General features: G+C 45.9%; 1 protein-coding gene across 3 annotated transcripts in view; it reads right to left on the bottom strand.

Annotated features, from left to right (window-relative positions):
* Positions 1 to 1,706: 1,706 nt before the first annotated feature.
* Positions 1,707 to 23,604, bottom strand: part of UBE2F (ubiquitin conjugating enzyme E2 F (putative)) — a 54,803-nt gene continuing 32,905 nt past the window's right edge. For 2 of the 3 annotated variants that reach the window (XM_081260846.1, XM_081260847.1), the window contains 6 exons: positions 20,197 to 20,264; positions 13,794 to 13,864; positions 8,746 to 8,803; positions 7,297 to 7,329; positions 4,577 to 4,639; positions 1,707 to 2,960 (listed from right to left, as the gene is read on the bottom strand). In XM_081260846.1, coding sequence (XP_081116972.1) covers positions 2,910 to 2,960; positions 4,577 to 4,639; positions 7,297 to 7,329; positions 8,746 to 8,803; positions 13,794 to 13,864; positions 20,197 to 20,264 — 344 coding nt within the window. In that variant the 3' untranslated portion in view covers positions 1,707 to 2,909. The remainder of the gene's footprint in view (positions 2,961 to 4,576; positions 4,640 to 7,296; positions 7,330 to 8,745; positions 8,804 to 13,793; positions 13,865 to 20,196; positions 20,265 to 23,604) is intronic. The other variant, XM_081260845.1, reaches the window with a different exon arrangement.

Raw genomic sequence — 23,604 nt, 5'->3', positions numbered from 1 at the left:
GAACAGGCACTGTCATTTCCAAGCAGCCCTATTGAAAGCTAAAAAACAGTGCATTTACTGGAAGAACTCTGGCTCTATGAATTTGACAATGAAAATTAATGAGCCCACCTCTGAGCTTTCTCAGGAGAGGATTCAGTTGTTTTTATAACTCAATGCGAATAAATGCACATTCTCAACAAATCCAACACTCCCAGCAAAGGCTTTTTGAAGAGCTTTTTTTTTTTTTTTTTAAATAAATGTTTTTCCCACTCAATAAATCAATTCTGTAACCCATGACCCAGCACAAGAAGGCAACAGCGATGGGCAGTATGACTCCTCCGAGCTGGCCTCCCTAAGCCATCAAGGTATTTTTTCCTCAGGGCAGGGCAACAGGAAGGGAGGATTCACAGGTTTTCTCATTTTTCAAGTTCTTTGACAAAAGAATGGTAAACATTTTACTAAGACTATATTTTAGCATTTTTCTTAGCACATTTTATGAAGAGTAGTGAAATTATAAACAAACCTAAGTTTCCAAGATGGAACATTTTTAAATGGATAAAGATGAGAACACCTTTGGAATGGATAGATGGTACGCAGCTGAGAAAGTCTCTGCTTAGAGACTGTAATTGGCGGCCTAACACTTCTTGGAATTTTTACATGAAAAATAATTGCTTGATTTTATTATTTGTTAAATGTCCCATGTGCATAGGAACTTGTGATTTATTTTTAAACCTCTTGGGAAGGAAGGGAGATTCTGCTCTGAGGAGTGCTCCTGCTGGTGCAGTGTGTAGGGGAGACCTAAGGAGTGACATGCGCCTCCCAGGACAGGCCCACCCACAATTCATTCCTTCTAAGAGTGCTTGAAAAACATGCAGCTTGCACATCAAACTATAAGAAGTAGAGTCACAGAGACCCTGCAGAACACAGCCAGGAACAGGAGTTAGGAAACAAAGATCTGGATGTCCAAAAGCTCCATGTCCCCAAGGGCCTGGCTACTCTAATCCACGTCTAGGGTGAGCCTCTAGGATTCCCCATCCATGGCAGACCAGAAATTCACTATTACTAGTTGGTTGGGGGCATGTGGACCAGGGCCAGAAATGTGGCTTTGGCCTGAGAGTGGGGAGGAACCTCAAGATGCCAACAAATCTGAAAGCCAGTGTCACAGTCACCAGCAGGTTCCAGGGAACTCATTGGCCAAGCACCCAGCACAGCACGAACGACTCACTGCCATGAGCTGAGACTGGGTATTTCTTTAGAGGTGGGGGAGGGCAAAATATCTCTGAAGGATTTCTACTGGACAGGATGAAATGACTCAACTATCTGAAATGTCAATTTTAAAGAAAAAGTCTGACAATAAGCAAAGTGTTTTCCTATTGTGCAAATACCGTGAAGTCAGAACTAACAACTGGCATGGCTTTCATTGTGGTCCCTTCCTACCCTGGGCATGTCTCCAAGAAACAATGAGCACGGCACCAGTTCTCCCACAGAAGCACTCTCATGAGAGCATCCCTACCCACAATGCCTACCCTTCCTCCTCTGCACCCAGATGTGTGGCATGTTAGCCAGGGTCCACTCTCAAGTCTAAGGGTAAGATCCTGACGCTGACCTGCTGGATCTCCACCTGAGGTTAACCAAACAATCACACATTCTGTAATTAAGAAAAGTCAAGTAAACCCCATAGATGGCAGACAGGGGCAACTCCAAAGGAGAAAGCTAGCAGTTAAACCTGAGTGTTAGACAGCAAATATTTATTTTGCATTTGATTCTACTGGTTCAGATGTCTGAACGCTGGAATGAAACCACCTGCCTCTCTTCAGGGCTACTCCTCTGGAGCGCATTAAGCTGTCCACGTGTGGCACATGCTGCTGCTGATCCATGACCCTCCAAGGCCTCGGAGGCTCACCCCAGATAGGCCCCAGAACCACAGCAACTCAGAGACGGCCACAGTACAGTCCCAAGAGTCCAGACACTGTCTGGGCTGATTCCCTCCCGAGCATCTGTCCTGTCTTGGGACAGTAAAAGCCTGGCTCTGACAAGCAGGGCCTGGCTGACACTCAAGTGACCACTCAGGACCACCATGCCCCTCCCAGCCTGCTTCCTGTGGGCAATGTGTGAGAAAGGGCTCCCTGCCTTTTTATTTTTATTTTTTATCATCCAGATGTGGCTTCAAAGGGCTCTGAAATGTCCTTGCCACATCTGGATTGGAAAGCAAGAGCTGGTATTTAGAAGCCAGGTTCCAGCTCATTTGGACAGAATGAGTGATGTCTTTCGTCATTACTTTGTATTTCTCTTCAATAGTTGCTTGACCCAATATCTGTCTGCTCTATACAATGAAAATACAAACTAAGTGAGAATAGGAAAAAATAATTAAAGCATTAAATTGTACAAATTACAAATCTGTTCCAAAATATACTTACATTAAATAAAATACGCATTTCAGTAAGATCTACAGTGAATGACTGTGCTCTGGGAAGCCTCACATCTGGGCAGGGCCAGCATTTGTGGGAGAAGCTAAGAGAATGTGCATCCAACCACAGTGTGCCATGGTTTCTTACTGTCAATCTGCAAGTGACACTGGATACTCATCTGCTGGGGAAGGGGAAGCAAGCTAACCTCAATGCTGAGCCCATTACTACTTCCCAGGAGTCTCACTGACAGCCTAGACAGCACAGTTTCAGAAAAGTGAACATGTTAAGGGAGGCAGACAACTCTTTAGAGGCCCAAACACGTTTCCTGCTGTATTTATGCTGCATTCCCCGCCTACGGTGGGCGGTCAGGAGGATGGTCTTCTTCAGGACAAGGTCACAGGACTGGGACAATCCCGTGGGATTGAGGGAGCGTGAGGACAGGGAGGAGGGCTACCTCGTACTGCTTCACATTAGAGACAAACTGTGACACACAGTCCATGGGCCTGCAATCATCTCCTCTTATCATCTGGCATAACGCTTGATGTAGTCGTCCACCTTATTCCGGAAGTCCTCCTGTGGAGAAGAGAGAGAATACAATGACTGAGGGAAGCAACGCTTCAGAGTCAGATGCCCCAGAGGGAAAGCCCCTGTGAGACGCCTGGCTCACGACACTGCCTGCTGTGCTGGGGTGGGCAGAGACATCTGCAAACCCTGATCACACCTGGCCCACAAACCAAGACTCCCTTTCCGACAAACACAAGCATCAGCTGCTGCTCTTGGGGCCCTTGTTACCAGATCTGCCTTCCAGAGTGGCTTTCTTGGACCTGTTGCCCACTTAAAATATGCTTATCTTTCATGGCCCACAAGTAGCCTAGCCCCAGCCTCAGGGTGACTGCACTGCCCAGAGGAAAGGTGGGTATGCTATGAAATGCCAACTTCACACACAAGAAGCAGAGTCCACCTGGATGCCTAGGCATTTCAGGTGATAGTAGTGGGACTTGCATGGCCAGAATGACAGGAAAGCTTCAGATGTCTCTAGACCCACTTGGCTGCCCTTACAATCCACAGGAGGCCCACGTGCCTGGTCATCTCAAGCACCCTGGCCAGAGGGCACGCCGCCCCCCACCCCGGGGTTTAATGCTTCCTCATCCACAGTGAGAACAGACCCCAGCCCCACTGCCAGCTGCTCAAGTGTGGGCCACATTCAGTGATAACAACTTTACCAGCTGGGTCCCATTATGCTTTTCCCTTCCCCATGGGTGTAGATGCTTTGTTTCAAAATAAATAGTCTTCTTCAAGGGAGGCACCCATCTACACTGCCAGCAGGCCAGGCATAGTCACAGCCACAGAAAACAACCAGGTGAAAGCAACTCAAATTAAGGATGCATATCATCCTTGACCCAGTGACCCAATTCTAGGACTCCCTTCTGTTGAAATAAAACCACCTGTATTTCAGGTTGTATTTACAAAGGATATTTATTGAATTACTGTTCCTAGTTGGAAAAAAAACTTCATGGGGAACACCAGCGAATGGTTTTTAAAAAATATGGTAGAGTCACTTCATAGAACATAAGACAGCTTCTGAAATGAATGAGTGCTGGTTGATGCATTAATTGGGAGGGAAAAAGTTAATTAAGGACAAAAAGGAATGGAAGATTAAGAGTAAGAAACAAGATCCACAATTCTGGGAAAAGGTCAAGCCCCATGTGTATGCATGAAAAAGCTCAGCAAAGGCTGTGTGAGGTGGAGGCAGCCTGCAAGAGCCCAGCAGTGGGGTGAACTTTAGGCTACCCGTTGCCGATGTGCCTGTGCTGTTAAACAAGGAGTCACTGCCTGTTACTAACACTCAATTTTACTAGGAAACCCCATCTAATAAAAACCACTTCTCTATGTAGGCAAACGCTTTCCCAAGATCACACAAGTTTGTCTGTAACACATTATATATATATATAAATTGCTTTAACTTCCAGTCTTGCATTCCATCACTCTCAATTTCTCATTTGTGCAATCAAGAGATGGTAGTAATTAGGGCTGGGATGTAGCTCACAGGTACAGCACTTGCCTTGCATGTGCGAAGCCCTGGGTTTGATCCCTAGTTTCAAAAAAGAAAAGACCAAAAAAAAAAAAAAAAAAGGTAATTTGTCTTTTTACTATTACACCAACCTAAAAAAAACCTGTTCATGGCTCACCTTGTCCCGCAAATGATGTTCTGCAGCTTCAATATTCAGTGGATCATCAAAATTCAAAAGGTCCTTAAAAAGAGAGAAACTCAAGGTGAACACTGGAGAATCTGCTTGTCTGGTGTCAGTCTTCACCCTACAAAGCAGCAACAAAACCTAATCAGCCACCTGCAGGCTCAGCTGAGTTGGGAGCACCTCTGAGTCCTCAAGCTCCTGTGGTGTCAGAGTCCTGGGCTGGCTGGTTCTCTGTGCAAAACGATAGCTGACAGCTGACTGCAAGAGCTCAGGGGTATGTTTATATACAACTGTCTAAACGTCAGTGGGAATGGAGAAAATAGCAACCACATTAACTTCATTAATTTCTGATATTTTGATAAATGGAGAATGATAACCACTCCCACTGTGAGCATTTCTAAATAAAAACCCCATTCTGTTTTATAAACATTAATTTTCCCTTTATTTAATGATACCTTTGCCTCCAGGCAACTGTTATTTATCTTCCAAACTTTCTGGATCTCCCTGTCTTTGACAGAGATCCCTGTGTCCTTCATGGACACCCACTCACAGGCTGGCGTCCCCGCCTCAGGGGAGCAGACTCTTCTTTTTTTTTTTTTTTTTAGTACCGGGGATTGAACTCAGGGGCACTCAACCGCTGAGCCAAATCCCCAGCCCTATTTTTTTTTAAATATTTTTTTAGTTGTAGCTGGACACAATACCTTTATTTTTATGTGGTGCTGAGGATTGAACCCAGTGCCTCGCATGTGCTAGGCGAGCACTCTACCGCTGAGCCACAACCTCAGCACCCCCAGCCCTATTTTGTATTTTATTTAGAGACAGGGTCTCACTCTATTGCTTAGTAGTGTCTTGCAGCTGCTGAGGCTGCCTTTGAACTTGTGATCCTCCTGCCTCAGCCTCCTGGGCCACTGGGATTACATGCGTGTGCCACTGTGCCCGGTGGGAGCAGATTCTTGATACCTTAAAAAAGCAATGGCCTACCCACTCTCCTCTCCTCCCAGAAGCACCTGGACTTTGAAGCAGAGGCCACATCTGAACTCCCTGTTCTCCTTGAAACTCAGGCCAGCAAGACTTGTAAGGTGTACCCTATGATGGGTCATTGAAAAGACAATCATATTCCTCTTCAGGAATTATGTTAAATTTGGGGATTGCATTCCTGATTTGGAAATAAATATGGGAATGATGGATAACACGGTACAAATATAGCAAAAAAAAAAACCCAAACAAACTAAGAATTGGAAAATTAGACTCCAAGTCCTAGACATAGGCAAAATATATAAGTACATACTATATGCAATACCTAGTATATATAAAGACTTCCCTTTACCATACGCCTCACCTAGAATGAAAATATTAGATGGAATAACCAATACAGACTTAAGTCGCACTCTGACTGGCTCTTCAGGATCTGGAAGCTTTGGGCACTTGGAGATGGGGAGCCACCACCAGATTTCTCTAAATAAAAAGTCTAAGGAACCAATGTGCATTTCCTTCCACCAACTCCCCAGTACCAAGTCACCAGCCAAAACCTGCTTATGGTTGAGGAACCTGGGACAGACAGATGGTTCCAGAGAGATGCTTTTGGTGGTGGAGCAAATGACAGTGAGAGGGCCCCCAAGAGGTCTGCCTTAGCTCCTGCTCTCAGTGGCTCTCAGGCAAACTGAAGACGCCACGGGCACAGCCAGACTGTCCTGGGGGCCGAGTGAAGGCCACAGCCACAGGTGTTGCCTTTCCAGGGAGCAAGGAGCTCCGGAAATCACTGTAAGTGCTGGTCTCTTTGCCTGCTCAGTATGAAGCTTTTGTCAAGAAGAGCAGCAGACCTGGCCGCGGCATGTCTGAATAGTGCATACACACAACAAGGGCCAGGAGGACACCCTGGCAGACTGTCCAGGGCAGGTGTGTGTTCATGGAGGGTCCTGGGACTTTTCCAAAAGTAGAAATTATTTTTTATTCAGAGACATACCCCTGGATGCTTTGAAAGCTCTTCTCTAAATCAGAAAGTAAAGATTCAAAGAAACAAGTATATTTTTAAAAATTTTTTAGTTATACATGGTCGCAATACATTTATTTTGGTTATTTATTTTTATGTGGTGCTGAGGATCGAACCCAGTGCCTCACATGTGTGAGGCAAGTGCTCTGCCACTGAGTCACAACCCCAGCCCAAGAAACAAATATATTTAAAAGCCAAGGTAGAGCTTTCAGGAGTGTCCTTCCAGTGCTGCCTGCCTGCCTGCGATTCCAGTCAGCCTAGAGGCTCTGTCGTCCAAGAACAGCAAACTCCAGAGGCTCAGAGACAACAGGCTGTAAGGTCCTGGATTCCTGGATGACCACTTCATCCACATAACCAGGACCCCTAGGAGAGAAGAGGGCCACCAAATGGGCTGCCTGGTGAGATGGCAGGCACAGGCAGGGACAGGGCACAGAAAACACACAGGAATAGCTACCTGCTGAAGAAGCCAAAAGCAAGTGGAACCAGGCTTGTCACCCAGAAGGTGGAGGCAGCTTGCCCAGCAGGGCTTCCCCTGATGGCCTCCCCATGTCACTCCAAAGCCCCTGAGGTTCCCATGCCACAGTTCTATCTCTGACCATAAACAGCGATAGGAAAGATGGGTAACTACGTGCATGGCTTGCTTTTAATCCCCTGGGCTAGCATTAAGGTGATGTTTCAAACCAGGGAAAGCAAAACAACTTGGGAGTTTGATCAATATACTTACAGTAAATAAAGAATTTAATCCCCAAACAACATCCTGAAATAAAAAAGAAAACAGAAAACAAAATTTTAGGCTCCTGCTCAATGAAAGTCTTTAAACCCATGACCAAAAATATGCTTTGTGCCATACCAAAACCTATCCTAAGCACTTTTTTTTCCCCTCAAGACAAAGAGAAAATAATCTTTTTTTTTTCAAGTATAATAAGCCAGGAAATTTAGAGACCAAGCAGCCACAGGAATAAATATAAGGTCAAAGGGAACATCAACTACCCTTCCTCAGACCCAGGGCAGGAGCCCACAGGCCACATGCGTGCTTCTGCCACCAACCAACCACTCCCACCAGCCATGACAAATAGGCTTCTGACTTCTGAAAAGTACCTTAAAATAATATCTGTTGTTTTTAACATCAATTGCACTCGGAGCTCATGGATAAGCTAATTACCTATGTCCTACTGATTTCTAATACTTTTGCTCTACTTAACTTCCAGATTTTTATTAAAATGAAACTGAAAGCCGCATTGTTCCATCTGTACTGACTCAAGATCTTCAACTCAACTACAAAGTCTTTCTCCCTCTGTCTCTTCATCAGCTAGAGTCTTTCATCTTTTTTAAGCTGGATCTCATGATCATCTCATATTCTCTGCTACTTGGTAATTTTTATTTGTCTTCTCTGCTTTCTTTCATCCACCCACCCACTGGCCCAATCCCCATCCTCCTGGTGTGAGCTAGGCCTTGGGCTGGAGCTGGGTGTGGGAATAAGCTCCACTTCTATTGGTGGGGTATCAGACAGAGGGCTGGCCAGCAGGTCAACACCAGAGCACCAATCCTGGGGGACAGGCCCCACAGTGGAAGTGGCAGTCATTTGAGTGGGGGCCTGCAGGAGGAGCAGGAATCTGCCAGGTGGAAGTCTGGAGGAGGGGGTACCTACCAGGTAATCTGGCAGACACTAAGTCCCGAGAGGACAGAACACATCAAGGGCATGAAGAAAGGCTGGAGAGAAGGCCAAAGCTTGGGAGGAACTGGGTCACAACTGCATGAAGTCTGCAATATTCCTTGACACTGGACTGGGGTCAAAACCCCTTCCCTGCACTGTTCTTCAAAAGTGTCAATTTGTGATAGAAACCCACCAGACAGACCTTCTGGCCACCAGGAGTGACCTACACAGGAGCTCTCTCCTGGGCACTCTCCTATTGAATGAGCAATGGCTTCCTATGCTGTCTGTTGGTGTGGCTCTGAAATTCCACTGTGTGCTCCTGTCCCAGGCTCCTGAATGGCACCTGGCACTGGCCAACGAGACTGACCCAACCAGAACAGACTGGAGCCAATGCTTCACCAAGCAGCCTAGGCAGTGGGCAGTGGGGAGAGGAGGAAGCAGGTGTGCCTGGCCACCTGTGTGGGGTGCCAGGTGAGGACCATAGAGGAGGACTTGTGCCCCAAAGGTGCCGACTCTTACCTTTAAGGTTCTCGTGGGAGCCCAGCCAGTGCCATCTATCGAATGTTCTCTCAGTAAACTGAAACAGACACAGAAATGCACAGCAGCTAGAAAGGAAGCACTAAGTCACCTGAGCCAAAGGCACAGCTGGAATGCGACTAGAGTCCTCAGCCCACTGTTTTATCTTAGGACAAAAGGAGATCTACTTTTTGGGAAACCTGTCTTTGCTCTGCAGCTTGCTGTTTCCTGTCCTGCTGAGGGCTGCCTTCTCTACCTCCAAGGTTGAATCTATATTCAATTATAATAACCTGTGTTATTTTTATTTACTGTACCTTTAATCCTAGCCACAGATGTTTAAAGCATACTTAAAACAACATACAAGAAATATTGGTCAACTTAACATTCAAAAATGATAGCAACAAACATGAAAACAGCAGCTGGGCATAGTGGTGCACATCTGTAATCCCATGTGGCTTGGGAGGCTGAGGCAGGAGGATCATGAGTTCAAAGCTAGCCTCAGCAACTTAGTGAGGCCGTAAGCAACTCAGTGAGACCCTGTCTCTAAATAAAATATAAAAAGGACTGGGGATGTGGCTCAGCGGTTGAGTGCCCCTGGGATCAATCCCTAGTACCAAAAAAAAAAAAAAAAAAAAAAAAAAAGAAAAAAAAGAAAAATTTAAAAGAAAAAGAAAACAAAACAAAAAAACAGCAATAACTAAAGCCCAAAGCTGACCATTTTTGTATCAAGCATAATGGAAAGTGTTGTGTCGTTAAACTTACTTCATGCCTCTGACAACCCCTGAATAAAGTGCCAACATTTCCTTGTCTTACAGAGAAAACATGCCCAAGGAGCACGCTTGGCAAGTGGTGTGTCGTTCAAACCAAGAACCTGTGTTCTGAGCCACCACTGATGGGGCTCAATACGATGTTGAGTTCATCACACAGACATTTTGTTATTATTTATGTGGGTGTGGCAGGGGGTAATGTGAATGGAACTCTTGATACACCACTACTGAGCTACATCTTGCTAAGTTGACCAGGCTGGCCTCATAATTGGGATCTTCCTGCCTCAGCCTCCCAAGCTGATAAAATTATAGGTGTGCACCATCACACTCAAATCACACATGACATTTTTAAAACATTTTATTTATTTTTTAGTTTTGTAGTATTAGGGATTGTATCCAGGAATACTCTACCACTGAACTACACTCCTAGCCCTTTTTTTTTTTTTTTATTTTGAAGCAAGGTCTTGCTAAGTTTCCCAGGCTGGCTTTGAACTTGCAATCCTCCTGCCTCAGCCTCCTGCGTCCCTGGAATTATAGGTGTGCACCGCAGTACCACCTCTCACAAGACAAGTTAGTAGATATTTTTTTAAAACTAAGAAGGGAAAACTTCAGCAGATTAATGCAAAATTCTGGAGAGGATTCACTCCTTGGTTGGAAGGACTGAGCCGCAAGGTGGCACACCAGGTTTCAGAGGTGTGGTGGGGTCCTGTTTCTTAAACTGATGCCTGAGGATCATTTTATATCAGCTGCAAATGCACACTGTGTTCTCTCACATATGTTATTCCATACTTTGATAAAACTGAGTTACTGTCAAGCTTCTGTTGGAGATAAAGTTATTTTTGCATTTGTTAAATTATTATATTATGCTATTACTTTGACCTGTACATAGAAGTTCCCAGGCTAGCTGTCGATATTAGGCTTTTATAAAAAGGCCATAATTATAAGCTGAGACAATCTGGGGGGGGGCAGTATTGGGGATTAAACCCAGAGGCACCTTACCACTGAGCAACATCCCAGCCCTTTTTATTTTTCATCTTAAGACAGGGTCTCATTAAGTTGCTGAGGACCTCACTAACTTGCTGAGGTTGGCTCCAACTTACAGTCCTCCTGACTTAGCAGAATTACAGATGTGTGCCACCATGTCCAGCAAGGCAACTTTTTTTATTAAAATACGTTGAAATCCACGAAATCCACATAAGTCGATTCAGATCAGGAGAAAATATATACTTAGAATTTGAATTAAAGCTAAAATCTTAATTATCTATGAATATCAGTGAGAAAAATATAACCAAACTTATATAAGACATTAAAATTTACTTTGAACTTTAAAAAGAAAACTCAAATCATGAAACCTAAAAACTGGATGGGCATCTTTCTGCTTCACAGAGATTTCAGTGAATTTGATGTTAGATGAATTAGAAACTTCTATAACTTTTGAATACCTTTTTGGGAACCATCTGTCAAATCCTAGTGGCTTTTACGGTCCAGTACAAGACTATACTGAGTTGGGGGGGAGCGGTTCTGATCTAGCTCATCCTCTTTTAATGTCACCTTTGGTTCGGTGCTTGTTGGTTTCCTGGACTTACCTACCAAACAGCAAGCCTCAGAAGAGCAGGGAATGCAAATTGCTCTCCACCTGCTTAGGCATGATCAGCAGCAGGGAGGGGAGACAAGCGAAACAGAGGGAGCTCAGGTTAATGAGACGCCTGTCAGTGTCCTCGTGGTTTTGCCAGAGCAGGAAAACTGCACACATGGAAGCTGGTACCTAGGAAGCAAGTGCCACTGGGGAAGCTAGGCCCAGGGTCTGCTGGCCATGGGTCTTATCAGCCTGTGGGCAGCAGTGAGGCTCTCAGGGTGTGGTGCTCTAGTCACTGAGGAAGTTCTAGCCTGGCCTCAACAGAGGATGGTCCAACAGGAGCTCAGATTCAAGACTTACGGTCATCAGGTTACTAAGAAAAGAATCAGAGAACACCTAGGGACTACACTGAAAGCCTGGACTCTGGAAGAAAAAGGCTGAAGCACAATCACTTAGCTCCTGACCTTGGGCCTTCCAATCCCCCAACAAGGGGCTTCTGACCCTTTGCCAGGAGCAGAGTGAGGTCCCTGCAGGACCAGGCAGCCCCTTGAGTAGGGCACATAAGTATGATAGGGCCAGTCAGAGCAACCCTTTAAAGAGGGAAGTGGTCCTGCACACTAATTGGCATGTGTCCCTCTAGATCCAGGTGCTACTCGAGCCTGCTGGGAAGAACAAAGGTGGAGGCTGCCAGTGAACTCTGCACACTAGAGGCATGCCTGGCTCTCTCCTTTATCCAGGAGATGCACGGTCAGGCCCTACTACTGCGAAGATACTGTCTACTTTTCACTAACAATGAATTGGCCCTTGTACACACGATGACATTGTTTTCTTAGGTTAACTTCCTAGAAGAGCAGCAGACAAGTCCAAGGGTAAAAACAAGTTACAAGAAGACCATGTTGTTGCAGGACCTGGAAGAGCTGTACAAACACGCACCCTCCAGCTAAGAGCCCGCTCGGGCCCACCTGCCCCCAGCACTGCTTCAGTGTTGGCCATATGACAGCAACCCGCTGCACCTCGTGGTGTTTCTGCGCCTTTTCCTGGTCACCAGTAAGGCTGAGCATCTGCTTCTCCTGTGAATCACCATGTGTGACGCTGCTCATTTTTCCAGGGGCAGTGCCCATCTTTTGCATGAGTGGTAAGTATGATTTACACACAGAAATCTTTCATCTTTCAATACCGTGCTTATGTATTTTTAGTTTTAACATGGTTCAACTTGGCAATGTTCTGTTAAGGTTCCTGGCTTTTGTCTCAGGCTGCCACCTGCTAGCTGCTGCCATACTTTGCTAATAATCTGGTGTCCCAAAAGACACTACAAGGGTAGGATTTCCTATCCTGGACCCAATTCTAACAGAAGCAGGAGACACCCACGGAAGCAGAGTGAAGCGAGTCCCCTGGAGTCAGAGGGCCGTGAGCAGGGGAAGCTGAGAGGGGCTCACACCTGCAACTAGGGTCTTCAGGTTCTAAGGTTTCGATGCTTAAAGGAAACATACTTTAAAAGTCATGCCTGGACATAAAATGTAAGTTTAACTATCTATCAAAATAAGACTGGCAAGAAAGGAAACAGCACACATAAAAATGGATTGGGCCAGTGGGCACAGACTGCACTTTTGAGCCAGAAAAGGTCTAAAAGGTTTCCCAGTAGCTCAGAGCCACATACCTTCTGTTTCCTTCCAAAGTGGTAAGTGTTTACTGAGAGGAAAGAGGAGTGGGAGAAAAGGACAGGGAGGCCGTGACCGAGAACAGCCTCCAACCAAAGCATTTCATACTACCCAAGATATGTGCTCGGAAAACGCACACTGCCTCCTTTCCTAGCACAGTAGAATATGAGCACAGAATACTTAGCCTGCCCAAGTCCCACAGTTGCCAGAGATGGGTCTCCAGTTAAATCCACTGGGTCTGAACAATTAACATCACTGCCTTACTAAGAAAAGGAGATGATATGCAGAAAAAGAAAGTCCAAATGATAAATTTACTTCAAAAACAAAAAGTAAAAAAACCTAATCCACCGATCTTCTCCAGTTCTCTCCCTTAGAGACCAGCACCCTTTGAAGGCCCTCACTTTGTGCCACTGGAAGAATGAGACACACAGGGCCACATGCTTATAGGGAAGCTGTCACTTCAGAAGGGCTCCTACATGATCACATCCATTCTGGGGATTGAACCCAAGAGTGCTCTACCACTGAGTTATACCCCAAGTCTTTTTCTTCTTCTGAGTCAGGGTCTTGCTAACTAGTGGTCCTCCTGCTTCAGTCTCTGGAGTGTAGGAATACAGGCAATCAATCACCACTGCACCCCACTTATCAAGCCCATTCTGGTACAGAGTACATCCAAGGCAAGCACTGAGGACAGCTTAGCCTGTCACCTACACTTTTTCTCCTGGGCTTCATTAATCATATCTTCCCTTCTTAGCTAAAATTAGCAACATCCGGGGAATGTGACCTCTCACTAAGGGAGGTGGCAGAAGGGCAATGGCCTCCAACAGGTACATCCTGTACTGAAGGCCAGCAGGGCTTTGGCCACAAAATGCAGTGGAAGGATGCCATCTGCAGGCACAGCTGGAAGACAAGGCTTGGAAGCAGCTGTTTCAGTGAACCCCAGACCTTTCCTACTCTTGGCCAAGCTTCAAGGTCTCCTCTGAGAGAAGATGTGATGCAAAGAGACCAGCACTCACCCAGTGTCCAGGAGAGCATGAGAGGGAGAAGGCTCACCTTAGACATATTTCCCCTGTCTCTGTGATGTTGGGGTGCCAGATCCTGGTCAAGCATTTCACTTTGGGAGGCTGCAACATAAAGAGAGAGAGATGTTACCACAACAACCTCTCTAGGTCACACCTGTGGCCCAAGCCTTTCCACGTCCCCATCTGGTCATAATTTTGAGGCTTGCCCAATATGTAGGCTAACTTTCCAGGCTTAACTCAACCCTGAATGCTGTCCCAGTTGCCTAGGCAGGACAAGTGCTCCTCTCATGAGTCTAACCACACCTCTCTACAAGGGCCATGTCCTGAGGGCCCTGGACACAGGGCTGTGGAGCCAGAGTCTGTAGTTCATTCCAGGGAAAGCTCCCATGCCCTCCTGGCCGCAGCTCAACAGACTCTTGAGTACCAAGCGACTGAGTCACAGCTGAACGTCACTGTTCCTCACAAGACCAGCCGGTTACCCTGGCTGTGTGCTTCTGAAGGTGCTAACGCTACGTACATTTTCCTACAGAATAGTCCCAGTCCACTTAAAGAGGGGAAGAACGAAGAGGCCCATGGGCATGAAAGGTACCAACATCATTCACAACTCAGCATGTTTGAATAAAGTTCTTCTCTATTTTAAAAGTAAATCACACTCGTAATTAAAGGGAGAACAAAAATGAAAGGAAAAACATTTATTTACATAATATTATATGCATAATTACATAAATGAATAGTTATGTTTCCTTTCACTTGTTTTTGTAATTGTACACACTCACAAAATAATTCCACCCAGAAATAATCTCCACTCACAGCTGATGCACTCTTCTAGGCCTCAGACACACATAGGTGTGTGTGCAAAAAAAAGCATTTTTCTTCACAGGAGTGGAACACGTGCTGCCATCTCTTCTTATCCCAGCGACCACCTCAGGCAACCTTCCTGCATTCTTGACGTCTAACAACACTGCTGGGTGGTAGGCTGCTTCCCACCCACACTCCAAGCCATTCCACACCAGTGCGTATATCTTTGCTCACATCCTTGTAGGAAATAACTCCTCAGGATGAAACCCTGAGAGTGACACTGCTCGGGAATCTTGGCTCTCATGCAGTGCTTTGTGTCCTTCAGGAGGCCAAGTTGCCTCCCATGCAGGGAGGCAGAGGGGCCCTCCTGCAGTCCCCTGTGGCTGGTATGTAGTAAGCATCCGGGCACAGTCTCATCAGAATCTCATCTCATAAAGGATCAACCATTTGTCAAATAGGGTGGCATGCTCCCTGCTCGTCATTTAGTATTCAATTTTATTTATGCTACTTTCTGAGGTGTGGAAGGTTTTTCTTTTAATCTTTGGGATCAAAATTTCTCTTCTGATATCATACTTAAAATGCCTTTCACCATCCAAATACTCTCCTTTTACTTTTTCTAATACTCACAGTTTCATTTTTATTTGTATAACAAACACTGTTTTCTACCTGATATCAAAACCACAAAATCATGTGATTAAATCCACTGTGCAAACTTATATGTCTGAGGGTGAAAGAATTTAGGTTGAGTTTAAATACATTTCACATGTTCTCCTTTGTTTTCTGCAAATAAGTGGGAATGCATTTGAAACATGTCTGGAATAAAGTTGACTTGATGTTTATTTCCAATAAGGTGTTTAGGCTGAGGAGGAGGGTCAGAGCTGCACCCCTCCACACAGCTGAAGATAGCCAAGTCCGGGGGGACTGAGTCACCCATGCTCAGCATCTGAAGAACAGAAAGGAGTGGCCAGCTTGACGCTCTCCCAGACCAAGCGCCTTTCTGGAGCATTCCTGGAGCTGAGGCTACTAGTGCTCCCAAAGTGTCTTGTTTGTCCTTCCTTCTCCTCGCCCCACAGCTCCCCCAGGCAGAGGCTGACACAGACGCCTCCTCTATCCCTGGCGCCCTTTAACTGTGAGGCTGTGACAGGGCGGAGCTCTGCATTAGAAATGTGGACCTGGACTCTGAGACCCAAAGTGCCCAACAGCACCTTGTCTCACGAGTCCTTCCCTCCCTCACTCTTGGATCCCCCTTAGGTGCTTGCACCCATTCATACAGCTAAGAGCTTAACTCTGCATTACACATCAACAAGGAAAATGGGATTATTCAATGGACCCCTGGCTAACGATTTGGAAATACAGATCCCCCTTACAGCTTTATTCCAGACACAATAAAACTAAATGTAAGGTGGGCACAGTGGCACACATCTAAAGTCCCAGCAACTTGGGAGACCAAGGTAGGAAGATCATAAGTTTGAGGCCAGTCTCATCAGTTTAATTCTTGTCTCAAAATTTAAATAAATAATTAAATAAATAAATAAAGGGTAGGGATGTGGCTCAGTGGTAGAGTATTCCTAGGTTCAATCCCTAGTACCATGCCAGGGGGAAAAAATGCCAAAGACCATTCATAGCCTAGAATATCTAAAATGTTTGCCACTTTGCCCTTTACAGAAGGTCTGCTTTATAAGCTATCCAAAAACCAGCCATCCAGTGGCCAACAATACAGGGCTGGCTTAACCCAGCACACACTGTACAATGAACGTTTATTGAAGTCACTATGTATTCCAAGCACACGGTTCAGAGCTCATTTTATAGTGTCCTCACAAAAGAAAGCCTTAGATTAACAATGGTTAACTAGATTCTTTGAGCAGGAATAAGATAATGCTTACCAAGGAGTCCTATGCCATTTTTTCCAAGGAGGTGCATTTGAGGCACCCTTGCTAATGAGGCTGGGACCATACAGTAAGTGTCTGTCACATTGTCAGTTGAGGAGCCCAAGCTGCCAGGCTCTGTGTGGACAGCTCCATGCAGAGACCCTGAGCTTTCCTGCGACTCTGTTTCCAAAGGGGGTCACCGGTGATTAACATTCTGTTCTACACAGCCATGCCATCTCATTTCAAAGTACAAATACAATGAATGAAATGGAGAGAGGCAAGTGGGATTCCAGGAGGTACCTGCAGTCATCGTGGTCATCTGAGTGTCTCTGGCTTCCCTCCCTCAGTGCACAGGGCGGAAATGGCCAACAACAAACAAAGCGGCATGACACGAGTCACTTCCAGGAGGAAACCAGAGAAACGAGTACAGAGCCGTTCTTTTTCTCCTGCTTCTCAAATCTGCCTGGTGACCAACACCCAGGCTGTCAGTACTCTTCTGGGGTCCACTCTACCCAAGGAATCAGCTTCCAGGAGTCCTGCTTCTGTGTCCAGGGTGACCGGAATTCCTAAGGGCCTACAGTGCCTGATACTGCAGAAGCTCAATAAGTGTCACTAAACCAAATCAGCCAGTTTCTAAGATTGAGAGATGACAAGGCAGGCTTCAGGCTGTGAGGAAAAGTTCAGAGACAAAGGGACAGGAAGAAAACAACTCACCAGGAAATCTGAATTCTAGTTGCTGGGATGTGGGAGCATGTGTGTGGATGGATACTGAATGGACACTTTTCTTTGCAAGTTTTTCTAAAATTATGATTTACTTTATTAATTAAAAGTTTTTTTTTTCAATTTATAATCCTTATAAACCAACCTTCACTGCAAAAACCATAATTCTTGGGTGTTTTAAATCTTCATGAAGTACATAAGTCAAGTGAGCAAAGCCGTGGCACAGGAGTGGAGAATCCAACAAGTCCCCAGCCTCGGGGCTGACACTGCCGACAGTGGAGCCGTCTGTCCAGGCTCACACTCATGACCTCTATCCAAGGGCCTGCAGCCTGGCCCTTGCATGTGTTGGCTTAATTTTGTTTTCTACACTATTAAGCAGAGAGTTGACCTCCAGAAATATGAGCAACAGGTGCCTAAGAAGACAGGCACAGGCTACACATTGGACACGCGTCTGAAAGATAGCTGCAGGCTACTGCCGGGAGCTCACAGGCTAGAGGGAAGAGGCTACAGAACTCTGTAAGGAAAGATGAATTATAAACTTTTTTGTATTCAACTCAGCACTGCACCTCCTGGTCTCCTGGAGACCCCTTGCTGTGGACCCCACATTTGCCTAAAGAGAGCAGAAACAGGCAGGAACAAAGCCCACCCCAGCTCTTCTCAGTGACTTTGGGTAGAGAGCATTACACCTGGCCAGCCCATCTCAGAGCGGCAGCAGTGAGACCAAGGAAACACAGAATCATGGTGACAAGCCAACGGCCAGACACTGCATGGGATCTGTAGCACGGCTGCAGGACGATGCACCTCTGTTCTGTTCGGGGACTGTCGTGGGCAGGACAGCAGAGCCAACCTCTGGGACAGCCTTCAATTCTTGAGGGATACAAGACGCAAAGGTTCAGGGGTTTTAGCCACAGTATACTCAATTTTCCTGCAATTCTCTCTGCTTCTCAAAGTCACATGTGGGTGGAACAGAATGACGGACATTACCAGGTGTAGACAAAGGGAAGGGCACACATTTACAAGCTGGGCAGCCCTGCACATGCACTGGCCTCAGCAATTCAGCTGTCTGCACTGGCAAAACTACTTAGTAAGTTTTGTTTTGTTTTGTTTGGGGTTCTTTGAGACAGGGTATTACTATGCTGCCCAGACTGGCCTCAAACTCCTGGACTCAAGTGCCCTCCCACCTCATCATCCTGAGGAGCTGGGACAACAGGCGCATAACTCCTTGCCCAGCTTTAATTAAGTTTTAAAAGTTAACCTGCTGAGCTCTAACTCACTACCATATAAAGAGACTAGAATACTACGACCAGCCCCTGAACAATGGTGGAGGATGGACAGAGGTGACCTGAACAGAAACACCTGGACATAGACGTTCTGTCACGACTGCTCCCACCTTCGTGTTTCTCACGCTTTGCTTTCTTTCTATAACAAGAACAACTTCTTCACAACTAAATGGCTCCTCAAGGCCTGCTGGAGAAGCACAGGGGCTCGTGCTAAACCTCTCCCTCAGCTAGCCAAAGGACAGTGACATGAACTCACCCACTTTAATTCACAGTCCTAATTCTTCTGAGGTACAGTCTACAGAGATGGTCTATGTCCAGCCTAGAATTTTACATTCTATACTCCTAGGTTTCCAGAAGTCAAACTGTCTCCAATTCTGAATACCTGTACTTAAGCCAAACAACCTCCCACGCTGCCTCAATAAGGTTTTTGGTGTGTAATCTGGAAAAGGTGGAAAGTCTCAGTGGGTAACTGATGGGCTAGACAAACACCTGAAATACACATGCTGTGTTTAAAAATTAAATTTCTTTTTTCCCCTTAAATTGCCAACTATCCCTCATCTTTATAAAGAACTCTTAACATAGTAGTGCAGCAAAAATCAATTTCTAGAGATTAAAGTTTGGCTTCAAACAAGAGTTGCAGCTCTGAGCTGTAACCTGGCGTGGGGTGGGAGATAGAAGGAAACCAGCAGCCACAGGCAGAATAATGGGGCACATGGTGTCCCCAGGCCCACAACCTTAGGCCATCAGAGACTTCATCTTGTCCGTGTTCCCCCACAGATTTCTCTTACACCCCTGCACTCTGATCCTGTATTAAGCATACACCTTGATACCACAGGCACTGCCGTGGGCACAGCCTGAGGTGTGTCACCAGGCGCAGCTTCTTCCCCTGTGCCCCGGGCCCAGAATCCTCCACAGCTTCTCGGTGCCAAATTGAAAAGGCCAACAAACCAGAGACTTCTTGTTGTTTTCTCCATTATTTCTTGACTCCAATTTTTTCTCTGCCAAGTGGCCCTCTGCCTTCCACGGGGGAAGCTCTTCCACACCTGTGACCACAGATCCACACGTTCCCAGCTCACCTGGAGCACCCTCCCCCTGCTATGGGCCAAATCAGGACAACCCAAATCTGGTTCTTTAGAAGTCACACTGGTCTTCACCACTTCCCAAAGGGACCTCCTTCCCTTCTCTGAACGCCACACATTGGCTCCTGTCACCATCAGCCTGTCTGCTACTTACCACTTTCAGTGCTTCATTGGCTTTTTACCCTTTATTTCACCTCCCTAATGGTTCTGTTAGTTCCTCAAAAGCCAAGAGAGATGTGATAGTATTTGGTATCGTTATTACCTAGGAGGGTCTTTGAGGGATTAACATGTACCTATGGGTAAAAACTACTCATAGCTTACAACAAGCTATTATTCTCTCAAAGTCTAAAGTACCTATGTTATGGACTTCTGGAACTTTGGTGTTATACCATAAACAAAACTAGTTTTAAATTAAAAACATACTTTTTTTCCCCTTACTTAATAAGTAAGACTTTACATGAAATACACAGGCTGACTGCCTGGCACATAACATTCACAACCACTTGTTGAACAAATGTATTTCTCTACTGAATTAAGTACGGCTGATGAGTGAATTCACCACAGAAACACTAGCAATCTTGTGCTGGGTCCCAGGGCGTGAGGAGGGGCAAAGGCCCTGCGTGGCCACAGGCCCCCTGGCAGACACCCCCTGGGTACAGGAAGACAAAGTGCAGGTACAGGCTACTCACCACCATGTTGTATGCATCAGGAACTTCAGTTTCAAACTGAAATTTTCCACCCTGGTAGTAACCCTCATCTATCAAAAAACACAAAACAAAACAAAAAAATCCTTTAAATTAAAAAAAAGAGGAAACAAAAAGCAAATACTACATTAGGATATGGCAAACACAGAATAAGAGGTTACAATGAGGGCTGCAGTGTTCCTTAGCCAAAGGCAGGCACATGGGCAGGGCCTCCCCCTGACCTGGGCAACAGGGGATCCACCTGGATCGCACAGTGAAGAGCAGCATTCTCTGGGGGCTTGGCTGCTCGCCACCCCACATCCTTTCTGCTCCACGCTGTTATAGGTGTGTACCCTCCTAACCTTGCCTCCTGCTTGGGTGAGCTCCTCTGCTTCCTCCTGGCCTCTCCAGCACTTGCATGACCTCTAGCCACTGGGCTCACATTTGCTGAGTACCCTCTCTCTGCCAGGCTTGGGGGACACAGCCGGGAACTAAACTGCTGCTTCAGTGAGTGCTTGGTGCAGCTTCAGAGCAGGCCCTCAGAAAATGGGGGCTGGTGGGCTGCAGGATAATGTCTGGGCCCCGGGTTCACAGACACCATAGGCAGTCCCTTCTCTCCCAACTGCGCTGTCTGGGTGTCAGGAAATGGCTACAGGTGCTGTTGCCTGTAGAGGGCGCTCCAGCATGAATGACCAGGAAAAAGACTCCCAAACCTCAGATTGTTTTCAAACTTTGAAATGTGCCACAATTAGCAACATTATAAAACCAAGGCTCAACTTTCCCCCAAACATCTACCACCATGAAAAAATCTGCAATATGGGTGTATGTGATTGCACACACATGGGAGGTGGAACCCAGGGCTTCCTGCATAGGAAACAACTGTGTTACCACAGAGCTACATTGAGCCCTAGGTTTTGATAGGAAGCAATTGGATACAAGATGAAGAAGAGAAATGCTATTTCTCTTTTATTTTAAATTCATCTGCTGAACACCAGTGAGGCTGCAATTTATTTTAGATTGCTGGTCATTTATACTTTTTCTAAGAACTGAATGATCAATATTCATTAACATGTTACTAAGGTTTTCATCTTTTGATTATCAATATAAAAAGATTCTTAAGAGAATTAGCCTTTGCCTAATTTTTGTTAGCACTTTTTGTTAGTCTGCTGTTTGCCTTTTGATCTTGTTATTTCTCAACACTAGTATTCCATCTTTAAGAAATCAGTCTTTGTTCATGTTTTATGTCTTTAATATCATGCTTGAAAATCATCTTTTCCAACCAAGATTATACAAATGCTCTCCTACATTTTATTCTGGTAATTTGGTGATTTCACATGTTATATTTAATGAGACCACTCACTCATTACACAGAATAAGGTGTTATTATCTTCTAATTGGTTGCCTAACCACACCATCCCTACAGCATTTACTATTTCATTCTTCCAGCACTTTATTTTATATATTTCTGATTCTTAAAAATATGTCTGGATTTGTGACTGATAGTATAAACTCTTTGGAAAAGATATTTATTTGGACAAATGTTAAACTCCAGATATGAGAATTTTTAAAAGTAGCACCTTATGTGTAAAACAGGTGGAGTGCACTCTCCTTCACCAAGGACTCTGTGGATGTGGGTCTCCCCGCTGACCTTGACCACCAAGGCAGGGAAGCCTACCACTAGGCTCATCAACTCTGCAGGTGCACAGCCCACTCTGTGCTGACCCTGCAGAACCAACTGTGGCCCACGTCACACACCATGGCCTATCCATGAGACTGCCCAGCCACGCCATCCCACCACACTGAATTTTCTCTCTGGTTGGCTTCCTGTTTCACTGATTCAATACATTTCAACTCTGTTGCCCACCAGTTTCAAAGTTTGGACTTTGAAATGTGGTTCCAATTTCATCATGTTCCTTCTGTCCCAACCACTTCTCAGTTAATAATTGTCCAAACTGTATCTTAACTCACTGCAAACCAAGAACAGAATGTTATAATTTCTTTCTTTTTCAAAAAACAAATCTGAGGAAAATCACCTGCTTCTGAATCAGTGCTTCCTTTCTCCCTGAAGCTGCACAGCTGCTGGCCCCAACCAAGGTTGCTTAGTAATGACCAGATCCGCCCAGAAGTCCCAACGCCCAGCTCACAGGCAGTGAGGAGACCCGAAAGCAGCTTGCACCCTAGGCGTTCTCTGTGGTGACCCCAGATGCAGAGCTCTCCACTCCCTCTGCACCAGCCTCTACAGCCTGCACCCCCTCACCCAGCACCCCAAGCTGGCAATCAGAGGGCTCAATCAGCGCCTGAAAAACCACAGTGTGAACATGGCCCTGGGCACTGTTTCCAAGTACAGACAGGCCGACTCTATGTTACTCCCCATGGCTGCAGACACTGAAAACGTTCTGCTTCTCAGCAAAGGGGGCTTTAAAGTGCAGTAAGGAGACACAGCAGGAGAAAGCTCCAGGCTGCCCACTAACAAATTCTCGCTCCCGGGGCTCTGGAGCCTACTCCCTCCTGCCTTCAAGGGACCACACACGGGCATTTCAAAGGAGATTATGGGATAACCCTGGAGAACAAAGCTTCCCAAGGGGCACAGCATCTTCAGGCTCCACCTGGAGAAACCTGGACCCTGTGACAAGGGGACCTATTTCAGTCTTTCTCCCACCTTTAAAAGAAGACCTATGCTCCTCCACCCTCTCAGCAGAAGCTCTGCTTCAAGGCGTAAACACACTCCACCAGGGCCAGAGGACCAGTGATGGGGTGGGCCAGCTGGTGGAGGAGCTGTGGAGAACTGTTTCTCCCTTCTCACATCCATTTCTATAAGGGTAAAGTGCGGCACCATAAATAAAACAGTTCACTCTGGAATGCCCTGCGTTCAGATACAGGGAGTCTGGTGGCAGGGGCCATTAAAACTCCAATCTAGATCACTGTAAAGAAGGCACCCCACCCACGAGAGGCAAGCAGCAAATGCCAATGAGGCCACCCCGGTGCGTTCTGCTACCAGCACCCGGCTCATGCCTCCCCTCCCTGAAGGGAATCAGATGGCTGTCGAGGTATGCCTACTGATGGAAAGTCAACCAGGACTTGAGAGCAAGTGACTAGTTTGACAATTAATGAATTTGGCAGATATTTCTCATAAATTGAGCCAAATCTACAGCTCCAACTTTTAGATAAAAATACAAAGAGTGTGGTACTATTTTTTTTTCCAATATTCTATTGGTAAAGATATGTTGAAGTTAAAACTATTGTAATTTTCTCAACTCTGAGTTGTTCAGGTAAAGTGAGATGCACTGAAAGAAAAGTGGCAGGTGGGACTCATGGTCAGCTGCTGGGCCTGGAATCCTGGGTGGCAAAGCCTCCTCCAAGTTAGGCGTTTCTAATTCTGTTTTCAACACCGCTGAACAGGGCACCTAGTTTAGG

Source organism: Spermophilus citellus (genome assembly GCF_964194105.1).
Source record: "Spermophilus citellus genome assembly, chromosome: 11".
Classification (NCBI taxonomy): Eukaryota; Metazoa; Chordata; class Mammalia; order Rodentia; family Sciuridae; genus Spermophilus; species Spermophilus citellus.
Note: the sequence above shows the minus strand (reverse complement) of the source record. Positions and strands in the feature narration are given on the sequence as shown.